This window comes from Mesoplodon bidens (assembly GCF_964165515.1).
Source record: "Mesoplodon bidens genome assembly, chromosome: 12".
Classification (NCBI taxonomy): Eukaryota; Metazoa; Chordata; class Mammalia; order Artiodactyla; family Ziphiidae; genus Mesoplodon; species Mesoplodon bidens.
In genome coordinates this window covers 89,138,558-89,153,310 of record NC_138168.1, presented here as the reverse complement: position 1 = coordinate 89,153,310, position 14,753 = coordinate 89,138,558, and the positions used below count along the sequence as shown (strand labels likewise).

The 14,753-nt window shown below is 36.5% G+C and overlaps 1 protein-coding gene across 5 annotated transcripts in view; it reads right to left on the bottom strand.

Moving 5' to 3' along the window:
* Positions 1-14,753, bottom strand: part of QKI (QKI, KH domain containing RNA binding) — a 139,862-nt gene that overhangs the window by 37,379 nt on the left and 87,730 nt on the right. For all 5 annotated transcript variants that reach the window (XR_014017172.1, XM_081250642.1, XM_081250643.1 and 2 more), the window contains exon 4: positions 1,620-1,763. Coding sequence is in view for 4 of the 5 variants with exons in the window: in XM_081250642.1 (XP_081106768.1) it covers positions 1,620-1,763 (144 nt within the window). In the remaining variant the exon portion in view is untranslated. The remainder of the gene's footprint in view (positions 1-1,619; positions 1,764-14,753) is intronic.

Genomic DNA, 14,753 nt, shown 5'->3' with positions numbered 1-14,753 from the left:
CACAGGTACCACCTTTACCGAGATTTATTAGCCTTATCTTCAGATGTGAAACACAAAATGGAATATTTATTACATTTAATTATAAAATTTTAAATCAAGCACAAAGTCTACCAACTCTCCCCTCCATACCCCCAGGTCCCTTAAGCCAGGATTAGATCTTTCGCTATATACCATTAAACATAATAGGCACAAAAACATTAAACTACACACAACTCTCTTTCTACCTCTTTCCAAAAAAGAACTTATTCTACATGGGTAGGTAAGAAACATTTATACTGAAATAATACAAAGGTAATCCCATACTTTAGCTATAAATTCATTCTGTAAATGATATGTAAACTGAATCATATTCCCCACAGAAACAATATGAAACTAGGGATTGTGTACCTGTTCAAAATGTGATATTTAGAATTTTTGTTACAAAAAGCTAATGTAAAAACTCATCTAATATAAATTTTTAAGAACCATGAGAATTATTATATTCACATTTTTGTGATTAAAGATTAAAAACTTTAGTAACACCCAGGGTTTGAGACTGTGTTGAGAAACAGGTATTTTCAGATAACACTGGCAGGACTACAAATTGGTACAAATTTTCTGGAAGGCAACTTAGAAATTTTAATATGAGTAAAGTACTAAAATTTAAAATGCACTTTATATGGAGTGGAGGATAAGATCACTGAAGATGAAGCAATAAAAGAACTGAGAGGCCAAGAGTACTGAAAGGATCATTTACATAAATAATGAAATCTTAGGGGAAAAAATTTCAACTCCTTTTTCTGTTGTCCCATTCTTTCTTAAACTTGAGCTAATCAGGCTTTTAAATCCACCATCCAAAAATCTGTTTGGCAAGGTTACCAATGACTACTACTTGCTAAATCCAATGGTTAACTCCCCATTCTTATCTTAACTGAACAATCTTCAGCAACAAACTTCTCTTGGCTTCCAGGACTCCACACTCCTGGTTTTTCTCCAGCCTCAGTGACTCCTCTCCTTGGGGTCTTTTCTTAGATCACCCTCCAAAATTCCTTTTGGTGTCTTATCTACAATCCCTAAGAATGAACTTCAATAGTTTTTATTATCTTAGAAATACTAAGTGAGTTAAAAGTGTGAAAAGTGCTCAGAACGGTGCTTGGTACATTAGTAAAAGTTAGCTCTTATTTTTCTAAAAGAAAATCTTACCATATTATGGGAAAATTTCACTATGAAACATTAACCTTTCTGTGGTAAACAAGGATATATGCCAGGAGAGTACGTGGAACCCACAGACAACTCAAATAATGTGCTCCCACTAACACAGCTCACCCAACATAAGTATTACTTTGTACAGACTTCTGTACACCCATTACTTGCTTGCAATGTTGAAGCTGATCCAAAAAAAGAGCGAAAGCTTTCATCACCCTACTTACTGAGGATGCAACTACATTCTTACCCTATAATAGAGTGATGCAAAGGTAATAATACTTTTGAAAAAACAGGCCACTAATTGAGTTTGCTCCCCTCACAACATTCCCCTTCACAAAAAATAAACAGGGAACAGATTTTCCCATTTAAGGATTGGAGCAACGTCTATGTTTGTCTATTATTCTATAGTAAATGATTTGGAAATTATTACTTACTGCAGGTACCAGTAATTTCTTCACCTCCTCAACGGCTCTCTTCAGTTTGATCTCTGCTCTGTTTTGAGCATCTTCCACAGTGATCAGTACATGTAAATCTTCATTGAGATGCTCCCAATTAGGCTTGCCTCGATTTTGCTCCTCCTAAAAAATTTACAAAGCATACTATTACACATTTTTCTTTTCAAAGAGACAGCACATCTTTCATAATAACCTGTTACAATTATTAAGCTATGCTTGCATTGTTTTGCTACGACATTATAAACCTTTTAAATTCTTCTCTTGGCAAAAATCCTGAGTGTGAGACTACTGGGTATTGATAGCTAATTCAACAAATATTTGTTGAGCACCTACTATGTACCAAAAGCATGGAGCCAGATACTAAGAGTATAAGAGTGAACAAGGCAATCACAACCCCTGCAGTGCTCTTATGTACTAAGAAACTTATGTATAGTGTCATCCCCAGGTTATCATGAAAAGCGTGTTATCATTCTTATATTTTACTTATGAGTAAATACAAGGTCATCGAGGTTAATTTAAGCAAGTCACTTGCCAAGGTCAACTGATGAACACCTTGCCAATTTAGGAACTGAACCAATATTTTCATTCTAAAATTCACTGATTTTTCCATATCATTACAACTACTTTTAATAACATTGGCTGAATTCAAGATTAGGAAAAGTATTTTGCCAACAGACACTACTGTATAAGACAAATGCCATTTGTTTTAAGCATTTCAAGTAGTAATTATAGAATCATTTCACTATAAAAATAATCACAACAAGGAATAAATGTGAGAATAGTCTTAACTGTATTTCTATCAGACCTTACTTTGAAAACAGTGAACTGTACAGTTACTCTTTAACCATACCATCTTAAATACTAGTTTTAGTAGAGACCATCTACGTTTCATTTCCTTGGTATCTTCAAATGACTTAGTGAGCCCCAGGCTGAAAACACTGCCACGCTATAGGGAGGTTTAGAAGTAGAGTTGGCTATACTTCCCTTTCACCTAAGATATAATAATTTCAGAACCATGTCTTGCTTTAAGCTTTAGAGAGAATATACAAATATATTTACAAATATTTCATAAATATGAATTCTTTAAAAATTAAAAACAATATAAATTTATAAATAAATATAAGAATGGTATAAATAAATGCGTATGGCTCAGTGCCGGTACCATACATAAACTATAAACAATACCTGTTTGTTGAACTTTCATCTTTAAAGATTACTATTTACTGAACTGTGAGATTCCAATCAAAGAAAATAAAACTGGTATAAAAAAACAGCTTTCTACTACAACTCATATGTTTGCAGAGGCCATGCTAGGAAAAAATCTATGGAACTCAGCCAATAGGGATAGAAATAAGTACTTAAAGTATATGCTTCTGCCTCTATTTTCTGTTAATATCATTAGTATGAAAATGCACCCAAATGTTGTGAGGGGAAATGAGAAACAAAACAAAGCACACCAACCTATGGCAGGCCATCTATGTGTTCCCGAGGAGTAAACTCAGAGATACCACAGTATGCTCACAGGGGTACCACGGGGTACTTGAAATTTCAAGGGAAACAGCAATAGTTGATGTCTGTCAGATACCATGCAAACTTTTAGCTCAAAATACTGGACTTTATCAATATTAGATCACGCTATATTCCTTGTGATGATGTCTTATCTTTGCGATGCTAGGTTTTCAGTGGTTGCTGTAATATAAAGGCAAGTCCATGCAAAACTCAATGTGGAACAGGAAAACAGGGTGGTAGTGTCCAATCTGATTCTCAGGTTTGAGAATGTGAACACTGCCCAAGAGAAAAACAAATCCCATTAATAAATAATGTGGCTATTTATAAATAAAATAAAAATTTTTTCAGTTCAAGTTGTTTTGATAAACTAAGTTGTTTGGAAGTAACTATTTAATAATAATAAGAAAAACTATGAAGTATTTATTTTCACCTAGGGGACACCATAAAAAACTGACAGACCCGAGGAGTCGAAAAGTCGAGAAACTGGGAACGTCAGTCAGGGTTACCTGTGTGCCGAATATAAAATGTGTAGATATACCCTCTACTGTGGCAATAAAAACCAATTTTAAAATCCAGAGTTTAATTTTTATGTTGAAAACTGTTGACGATATTTTCTCACTAAAATTTGTATCTTATCAATTTTTCATAGATAAATTTAATAAAGTTCCGTGTGTGTGTGTGTGTTTATATTTTAATGAACCTATAAGTGTCTCTACATCTGTACAAATAAGGGACGTCTGCTTCAGGCCAAGATAGAGTAACACGAACAAGACTCTCTTGCCTGAAACAACCAAAAAAAAAACCAGGCAAAACAAAAGAAACATCAGTCCTCAAGCCTCTGGACCTCAGGCAGTGAGGCTGAGAGATGGGAAATCAATGAAGTAAGACCCATTACTGTCCCAGCCCCCTGGCTTGGGAATCTCTAGGCTGCAGCCCTGGGAACGGTGCCAGGCTGCCTCTCTGAGTTGAGACGACTAAGCTTAGCGTCTTGGGAGACCAAAGCAGCTAGAGCTCACCAGAAAGAATACTGGAAAGAGCTGCACAGAAAGAGAACTCTGGAGATCTGCACAAAGTTGACTCAAGTATTCAACTGAACACTGATCAGCGCATATGTGGGAAGAAATACCAGAGGCCAGAGAAAGAACTAGCCAAAGGATTCAAGGTAAAAGTGCGGTTCTCACACAGAGCCAGACGGGAAAGACTTCATGATATACAGACACTGGGTAAAGTGCACAGAGGTCTTGCCTCAGTAGTGGAAAATAATCAGGCAGTAGTCTGAACACTGTTCCAAATACTGCCTAAATAAATCTTAAAAGCAAGATCTAAAAGGATCAAACTGTTTCCAATTTAACTGTGTCCCAGAACAAAGCCCAAGAATAACTACAGGAATATGTCCCCCCAACAAGGTAAAATTCACACTATCTGGCATCTAATCAGAAATTAACAGGCAGGGACTTCCCTGGCGGTTCAGTGGTTAAGACTCTGCCTTCCAGTGCCGGGGGTGCAGGTTCAGTCCCTGGTTGGGGAGCTAAGATCCCACATGCCTCGGGGCCAATAAACCAAAACATAAAACAGAAGAAATACTGAAATCATTCAATAAGACTTTAAAAATGGTCATCAAAAAAAAAATCTTAAAAAAAAAATTAACAGGCAAAGGAGAAGAAAAATGAAACATATAAGAAAAATCAATCAAAACCAACCTAGAACTGACACAGATGTTATAATTAGTAGACAAAGACACTAAAAAGCATGTGTTTGTGATATTATTAATGCATACAGATACTAATACAAGGACAACTGAGGAACATTTATAATCCAAAATATTTTAGAAAGGCCTAAGAATGAAAATTAAAATCCTACGTGACTTGCCACAGAAATTTTTATACATGGGGAAGACAAAAGTCAGAGGATTTAAAAAGGAACGGATATTATTTGCATGACAGGAACAAAGAATAAAGCTGCAGTATAATTTGAATTGTGCTTTATCGGAGGAATAAATTTTTGAGTTGTACAACACCTTGGTAAATGATACTCTTAATAAATTCATCAACTTAGGTGCCTGTTAAAAATACAAAAATAAAAAAAAATTATACCTACCCTAATGTTTGCTTCAAAACAAATAGTTTTGCTTATGGTTTCGAAAACACTTATAGACAAAAAAGGTGAAACTAATGTAGTCATGTACTTTCACTCCTTCCTAAAATTCTTCTAAAACACTGTACAGTTTAAAACGCACAAAATCATAAGGAAGAAGAAAATGGGAAAGGAAACAATTTGGAAACTAGAAAGCAGATGGCTAAGTAGTCGGGGACTTAGCTAACCCAGGCAAGAAGAAACCAACTTATACTCAGAGCCTCCATGAAGGCTTAGGGAATTGGCAGCAGTAACAGTCGGGGGTAAGGGTGGGGCTAAGACTGGAAAACTGAAGGAACAGCTGCATCTCCGCATCCCCTATCCTTAAATAGCTGGCTATCTAGCACTCCCTAATTTCTAGCAAAAGACTAGAAATGTATTCCTAAAGAGTTCCACTTTCTAGAACTGGGTTTTGATGGGCAGCTGACAGGATCATTTATGCAGTGAAGGCTGAGGTATCCAGTCTTTTCCCCCACTCCACACCCAGAATGAGGACAGCCAGCCCACACACTGGGGGCAAGAAACTGGAAGACCTTTCTCTGGAAAGTCTGGCCAACCCAACAACAGGAAACCACCTGAAGAAAGCAATCACTGGGCAGTGAGAAGAAAAACTCAAAAAGACTCAGTTAAGAGAAGATACTGCATCTCTGAAACAAGTAAAAAATGCTATGAAAAGAATTCAAAACATAAAAAGGAACTCTTGAAACTTAAATATGACAGTAAAAATAAAAAACGTAATAGAGGGGTTTGAAGATAAAAACTGAATTCTCCCTCCAAGTAGCAGCAAAGACAGAGACGGAAAACGGCGGAGAAAGAGTATAAAAATTAGAGAACTAGTCCAAGAGGTCCAAAAACTGAATTACTGATGTCTCACCAAGAAAAAAGAAGCAGACGGGAGAAAAATCAACGTATTACATACTTTTAAAACAAAACTGAATGATAAGAGCTTCCAAATGGAAAGGGCCCAATGAGTTCTCACACAATGAAAGAGTGAGATGAAAACTAAAAAAGTCAACTAGTAGCAAGGTAAGCACAAAATGCAGCAATAGAGAATAAATACCTAAAGAATCTCTTCAAGAGTAAGAAGTGACTGTGGGTGGTGCTGGCTGTTAGCAGAGAAGAGGATGTTTTCTACATCAGGCTCTACAGAAGTACATATTTTTAATCTATGAGCATATTAAACTTCATTTTAAAAAAGGTTTTAAGGTCATTCCACTCAGAAGCCACTTTCATACAACTGTGGTGCATTCTAACTCAGGAAGAGTTAACGCCTTTAACAGCGAGTTTGAGCCTAGTAATTAAATTATTCACTACAAATGTAAGTCCTCCCTGTATTTTCTTTCTGTTTCTTAAACAGATAATAAAGGCAATCTGGAATTGGCAAACACTACAGACGTCAATAAAACATATCCATAAAGGTTCTCTTTCAGCTATAAACAAACAAGAGGTAGAGTAAGATTACAGGGTGTCTACTTCTATATCCCAGAATACCTGCAGTAAGAATCTACTCCCCAAATTTCTCACTTTAATAAATAATTTGGGACAAAGAAAAGGATGAAATGAAGCAGAGAGGGCTGAGGGCAAAATGGAGATACACCAAACATGGTCTATCTCCTAGAAACTGTGGTTGAGGCATTAATTTCTTTTTACTGTCACATTTCAAACAGTATTTCAGGAATAAACAGCTGAGAAACCGACGTGGAAAAAACAGCTCATTACAAATTATTTTAATTTCTGTTTTACAGTCACCAAAAGCATTTCATATAATGTGCCACCAAATCTTCAGCAATATATAATAATATGGGTTTTTTGTATCCACTTATTTGCAAATTTACATTTCCAGCACAGTCCTTATTTCTAGACCTCCAAATTCAACTGCCAACTTGACATGTGTGTGTCACTGTCTCTAAAGCACTCTCAACTCACCATGTTCAGCTCATTACCTCCCTTCTGCAAACTAGTCCCCAGTTATGTCTCAGCTATTATTGCCCCTGAATGAGTTTTCTGAGTCAGTGTGAATTTCTAATACTTGAGGACAAAGACCAATTGGTTTTGAAGAAGGTCTGAAATGCAGTTATCGGCTTTCTTTTGCCTTGACAAAGAGGCTGCTGTACATTCACCCATGCATTTCAATCCACACTAACTTCAGGTGCCATTTCTCGCTTACATTCACTCCACGCTGTCAATAAATTGGCCTATTCACAAACATGGATCCTCATGCCCACAACTTTATGCAATTTATCACTTACGTCCAGAAAGCTTTCTTTAATATTTACTTTTATTTATCCTTTGCTCTAAGTGTGTCATACTATAACTGATAGCTATCTGTGCACTGTCTTTAGCTATGAGATTTACTGAGTTGAACGACTGCGCGCTTTTATTACCGGGGAGCATCACTGAAACCAAACACCACACTGCTTCCCCACAATGCTCTCCTGCATTCATTATTACTGTGTCTGCCTATATAAGCCTCCAGACAGTCTCCCTTGATCATTTATCTTTGTTTCTGGGCCTGCTTCTTTTTGACCTCCTATTTAAGTTGCCAGTTACATTTGAAAATCTTTACCCCTTATCTTTTACTCTTGTTCTCTTACTTCTCTTCTAGTCAACTCACTCAGATTCTCCAGCATAATGCTCATGAGCGCTGACTTTCATAGCCCACAAAAGACAGTGCTGTTCCTTTATTCTATCAGCTCAATATTACCTTGTTTCAATATATCAGAAGAACGGAGTAAATACGGGTCAGTCGTTTTAAAACTGCAAGACTAAAGCTGTATCTTAATATAACAAAGCAAAATGATAGCAAAGACAAGTTATTCATAAACAGTTCCTGTGTTTAAAAAAAGTTCAAAGCTCAAAACTGATGATCTTGGTTTTTTTTTTTATTTAAGAGAGTCTGAAATGACAAGACAGCATTCAAGGAAATGGCATGTCTCTTTATTTATATAATAAATTAAAGTTTAGTAGCATATAAAACAGCTCTGTAATACCATTCATAACTGATAATGAAACAGATAGACACATTTACCAATAATACTTTATTATGGTCTATATTCTTGGCAAATGTACTATAGAGAAATAAATGTCAAGTAGCTCTTCGTCTCTCATGTGATGATAAAGAAATTCAGGAATGAAAACGATGCTGATACTACCCAAGCTTTCATTAAACACTGTTTGTCGAGTACCACACTAAGCAATATAAACACATCACCTCACTCAGTCATCCTAACAGCCATAAGACTGACGTCCTATTATTCTCACTAACATGTAAATGAGGAGGTTAAGGCCCATAAGGTTTGCCCAAGTCATGCAGACAGGAAGTGTTCTACCAGGGAGAACATTAGAGCCTGCAACTCTCAACAACCAATTCCTAAAACATGACATCACCTACATGAGAGCCCTAAAATTAAGTAAATTGCCTTAAAATAGCATCATAAATTAGTGAAAGAGCCAGAAACAGAACACTGAAGTCTTGACTCTCTAGCAGTTTTTCTACTTTACCATTTTACCTTTGAACATTTTTTTAAGTGGAATTTTAAGCACATCTTGTTCTCATAGAATTTTAGAGCTGGTAGGGAATTTGGATGCAGATAAAGAAACAGATTATCTGGTAAATTTATTTAGTGTTTTTTTCCCCTAATTCCACATCATGTTCTCTTTCTCTGTCAATGAATTCCTGATTAAGTCACATGAAGAACAGTATCGACAACTGGCAGAGAAGTACCTGGTAAAACAGATTTCTCACACCTACAAATACACTTTTTTCCTAGATGAGAGAAATGCCTATCAAATTTCAATGACACAAATATACAAAAATAATAAACCTGTGGCCACTTAACACACAATTCCTCCACTCACTAAAATTTTCAATAGGGAAAAATGAAAATCATGTCTTAATACACAATGCATACATATATCGAACACATTCCTAAATTAGGGCTAATTAAAATCACTGTCCTGAAATAAGTTCTAACCATTACTTTTCAATAAAACATTATCCATTTCACGGGACTTCGCTGGTGGCGCAGTGGTTAAGAATCAGCCTGCCAATGCAGGGGACACAGGTTCGAGCCCTGGTCTGGGAAGATCCCACATGTCGCGGAACAACTAAGCCCGTGCACCACAACTACTGAAGCCCACGCGCCTAGAGCCCCATGCTCTGCAACAAGAAGCCACCGCAAGGAGAAGCCCGTGCACCGCAACGAAGAGTAGCCCCCGCTCGCCCCAACTAGAGAAAGCCCGTGTGCAGCAACGAAAACCCAATGCAGTCAAAAAAATAATAATAATAAACCTTAAAAAAATCATCCATTTCATTTGCTGTATACAGTGATATACAAATATTAAGTAAAAAAATTCTCAAAATTTGAGAAACTACCTTTGTTTTTGATTAAAACCAAAACAACAAAAAAACCTCGATGAGTCACTGACCTCTGACATTTAAAATTATGCTCTAATTACAATACCTGTTTGAACAACAAAGTAATTATAACATGAAGCATCAGAACACACTGATTGCCCCAACCCCTGCTGACAGACTCTTTTAATTATACATTTGTAGTCAGGCAAATGAGCACAAAACTTCTTCCCCTACTGTGCTCTTAATGTGAAAGTTCATACTCCAAAACCGCCTAGAAAGGAATTCTAAAGTGTTACATATTTAAGCAAACCAAGGTTCCAATAATACACTTATGAATATATACATCTTAAGCCAAGTGATAAAGCCTAAATATAATTATCCCCAGTTGTACATACAATCTTAAATTAGTTTAAGAAACATACATGGAGGACCATTTCTTAAAGGAGATTATACATAATTAAATTGCTCACTGACTGACTCTAGTTATAAAGTTGACTTCAAAAAAAATTTCAACTTGAACTTGAGTCCATCAACCATCATGTTTTCAGAGCAAGTTATTTTCTAATAATATATAAAAATTAGAGGGCCTCCCTGGTGGCGCAGTGGTTGAGAGTCCGCCTGCCGATGCAGGGGATACGGGTTCGTGCCCCGGTCCGGGAGGATCCCATATGCCGCGGAGCGGCTGGGCCTGTGAGCCATGGCCGCTGAGCCTGCGCATCCGGAGCCTGTACTCCGCAACGGGAGAGGCCACAACAGTGAGAGGCCCGCATACCGCAAAAAAAAAAAAAAAAAAAAAAAAAAGAATAATTTTACATTCAATTTGTGGAAATCATCATCTAGGAATGTCTTTATAGGCAGCAAGCATTCAACAAATGCTTATTAGCACAATGAAATATTTGCTAAATTCAAAGACCTTTTAATGTTTTATGTCAAATATTTTCCAAGTTAATAAAAGGACTATTCTCAATATTCTTCCTTCATAGGAAACACCTAACTCCTACAAATATTGAAAAACTATCACGTTAGGTCCTCATTCCAATTTTCATATATTAATTCCACTAATTTAATTGTAATTACTGTATTTTGAAACTAAACTTATATATCACCAGCTATGGCCAAACTATGGCCAAATAATACTGGTCTGTCCCAATCATGACCAAAATTAGTAAACTTTCACTAGAGCAGAGCCACTTATAGTACCCATGACCATTTAGGAAGCTAAATATGATCTTGATAAGTTAAGGCTGAAAAGACTGAACTAAATATATGCAAACAGTTTCCCATAAAAGGACAAAAATGATCAAGTGATTTCTAATTGCATTTCCCAGCAAGTTTAAATATCAATGGCTGCCTAGTGCTTAAAAAGAAAAAGAGAGAGAGTAAGAAGAACTGGCATGAAATCCTTCTGGCAACTTTGGGCTGCATTTCTGTTGCTAACAATCACTCATATAAAAGTAGTTACTGTCCATGGAAGCATGAAATGCTTCCACATAGCATTAATAGAATCATTTCACTATTCATATGTGAAACCTTGTACTGGATCTTATTCATTCCCCCATCTAGCAGACATAAAGATTATTAAAGGCATAGAAAAACAACCATTTGTTTTAAAATGTGATGTTTTAAAATATTAAACTGAAATATTTACTTGTTGACAGCACACTAAGCAAAGAAGATTAAAAATAAAAAGGACTACCATTTCTACTCGTGCCCGTTTTCTTTCCCAAATCATCAAAAATCCAATTTCAGAAATCACCTAATGAAAATTTCTCCAGGTTCTCTCAGACAGGATGTTTCCTAGATTCCCATTCTATCATTTGTTCTTTTGACTTAAGCCTTATGTATATTACTATCTAAAAAGCTCCAAGAAGTCTGGAATCACTCAACTCCCCTCTCTTCGCACTGACCACAATAAGTGCCCCATAACTATTCAATATTTACTAGATAGAGCACAGCATGAGATACAAAAATGAAGTCACAGCTAATATTATTATTAACAAAAAATAACATACATAGGGCTTTGTACTCAGCATTTTACATCCATCAAGTTAATCCTTTTTAAACCTTAGAGGTAGATATTATTATAATACCTATTTCTCATTCGAAAATGACAAACTAATGGGCAGAAACCTGACTTACTCAATGTCACTCAGCTATACTGACTTCAGATTATACACTTCTGTCTTAAAGACTTTACAACTAACAGTATGTTAAGAAGACAAGAAAGGTTAAATATTTTAAAAACAAAAAACCCAAAAAGATTACAATTATTTCACTCAAAACTGTAACAAGAAAGAAGATGAACATTTTGACAAATCTACCTACAGGGCAACTTGCTGCCTCGAGCAAAAGTCCTTACCAGGTCTAGGCATGATAACTTTAAGGAGACAGCAAGTGAGTGGCAGCACGCAGTTCACTGTCACAAATTTTTCCTGAGGGAATTTATTCAGAAAGTAAAATCTACAGATATCCAAAACAAAAGAAAACAATCCTTTGTTTTAGAATACTTTTTTTAAAAACATTTATTTATTTTATTTATTTTTGGCTGTGTTGGGTCTTGGTTGCTGCACATGGGCTTTCTCTAGTTGCGGTGAGCGGGGGCTGCTCTTGGTTCCATTGCACAGGCTTCTCATTGCGGTGGCTTCTCTTGTTGCAGAGCGCAGGCTCTAGGTGCACGGGCTTCAGTAGTTGTGGCTCGCGGGATCTAGAGCGCAGGCTCAGTAGTTGTGGCGCACAGGCTTAGTTGCTCCGTGGTATGTGGGATCTTCCTGGACCAGGGCTCAAACCCACGTCCCTTGCATTGGCAGGCGGATTCTTAACCACTGCGCCACCAGGGAAGCCCTAGAATACCATTTTTAAATATGATTTTTAACATCCATTTGATGATATTCTAAGGAATTTATGATATTACACTTACTAGCCACTTACTAGCTGTTTAATCTCGGGCAAAGTATCTGAACCTTGGTCTCCTCATCTGTAAAACAGAGGTAAGTTTTAAATGTGTTATGTTTGTATAGCACATAGAAGAGTAGCTTCCATCTCATTAATTGATGTCAGCATGGTTTGAACAGGCTGCTATTTAAAATCAAACAGTAATAGAAGATTACAGGAAATGACATAAGTAGGAATATGGGGAAAGGAAGACTGAACAATAGCAAATAAAATAACATGACTAGAAGTTGTAATTTAGAAAAAAATTGTACAAGTACTTTGGGGATAAAGAATACTAGCTTAAGAAATCTATTTTTTAAATTAACTTAGTCAATAAAAATATATTAAACATATTACAATTATTTCAAAATATAATTTTTAGGATACAGAAGCTTAATAAAGATCCACCTGTAATCTCTGAGGTTTCAGACTGAAGAAGTCAGCTGATCAAAGCAGCGGACTGCCTTCTATATAGGGTTTGGAATTGAAACAACATGTAAAGGAGGATGACCACAGCTTCCCAGAAAGAGGAATAAACCATAATTATTCCACGAGCTCTACAGAAAACAGACTAAGGGTAGTAAAAAGAATTTATAAAAATTTAATGAAATTGAAAAGTTCAAATACTACTTCTTCCGTAGTATTTTCCCAAGTCACCCCCTCTATGAGAATTCATCTCTCCCCCACTTTGCTTCCTTCCATAGAATTTTATGGCTTTATAATATACTTAATACTATAATATAGGCTTCTGCATCCGATATAGAATAATAAGCCTCAAGACAGCAAGACGGTTCTTTTTCTTTTCTGAATTACTCACAATGCATTTAAAAATGCCTAAGTAAGAGTTTGGTACCTAACCAGTAGCTTAATATTCTTCTGTTCTTCCACCCTACGGAGATCCGGACTTGCACTTCTTTTATGATATTTTTATCAGTTTCTCTCAAATATTTATCTGTGTATTTGTCTTATTTTATATGTATATATTCTATAAACTAAATGCTCTGTCATATACAAACATACTAGTTTCTCAACATATATGCATGCTACCATAATAAACACAGTACAAAGTCATTTAAAATGCATTATTAAATTCATAGTAGGCTTTTTATTTTTAATAAAATTATTTATTTATTTATTTGTTTGTTTTTTGGCTGTGTTGGGTCTTCACTGCTGTGCGCAGGCTTTCTCTAGTTGCGGCGAGCAGGGGCTACTCTTCGCTGCAGTGTGCGCGCTTCTCATTGCAGTGGCTTCTCTTGTTGCAGAGCACAGGCTCCAGCAGTGCGGGCTTCAGTATTTGTGCCACTCGGGCTCAGTAGTTGTGGCTCACGGGCTCTAGAGCGCAGGCTCAGTAGTTGTGGTGCCCAGGTTTAGTTGCTCCGGTGGGATCTTCCCGGACCAGGGCTCGAACCTGTGTCCCCTGCACTGGCAGGCGGATTCTTAACCACTGTGCCACCAGGGAAGTCCCCACAGTAGGCTTTTTTAACATCATTATGCATTTTCTTTACTCAACACATGCTAAACTACCATCCTTATATGTCAGAAACCATTTCCCTAGCTTATCTGGCAAAATGTTTTGTATATAGTAAGCATCACAGAAATATCTGGAATTAAATATTCCCCACCCCCCAAAAGTGAACAAGGTACATAATATAGTGAGGAAAGAACACAAACTTGAATGCCAGCCTTATTTCAGTACCATATTTCAGTTATCTCAGTAATAACCTTGAGTAACTCATTCATATATTCATTGATTTTTTCAATAAATATTTATTAACTTTTTCTACTATACAGAAGATACTTTCCTAGTGAACAAGGTTTATGACAGGTAACTGGACAAACATGAAAGCCCTTGAAGAGCTTAGAGACTAGGGAGGAAGACAAACATAAAATAAGTAATAACAGAGTAACTACTGACACTTGAGATGAGTGACAGACATCAAAGTTCACTGTGCTATAAAACAGCATACTAAGCCTGACTGATAAGGCTTAGTACGATATCTCATGAAACTCTATGTCCTCATTTGTAAAGGCCACAGGGTTGCAAGGATTAAATGAATGAAAGGGTGTTTAAGACAGTGACTATCTCACAGTACCTAGTACTTCTGCTGTGTAAGCTGTGTAACCCCTACTACCCCTACTCCTTTCCTAAGTCTTCTTAAAAGATGGCTTTCCAGCTAACAGGG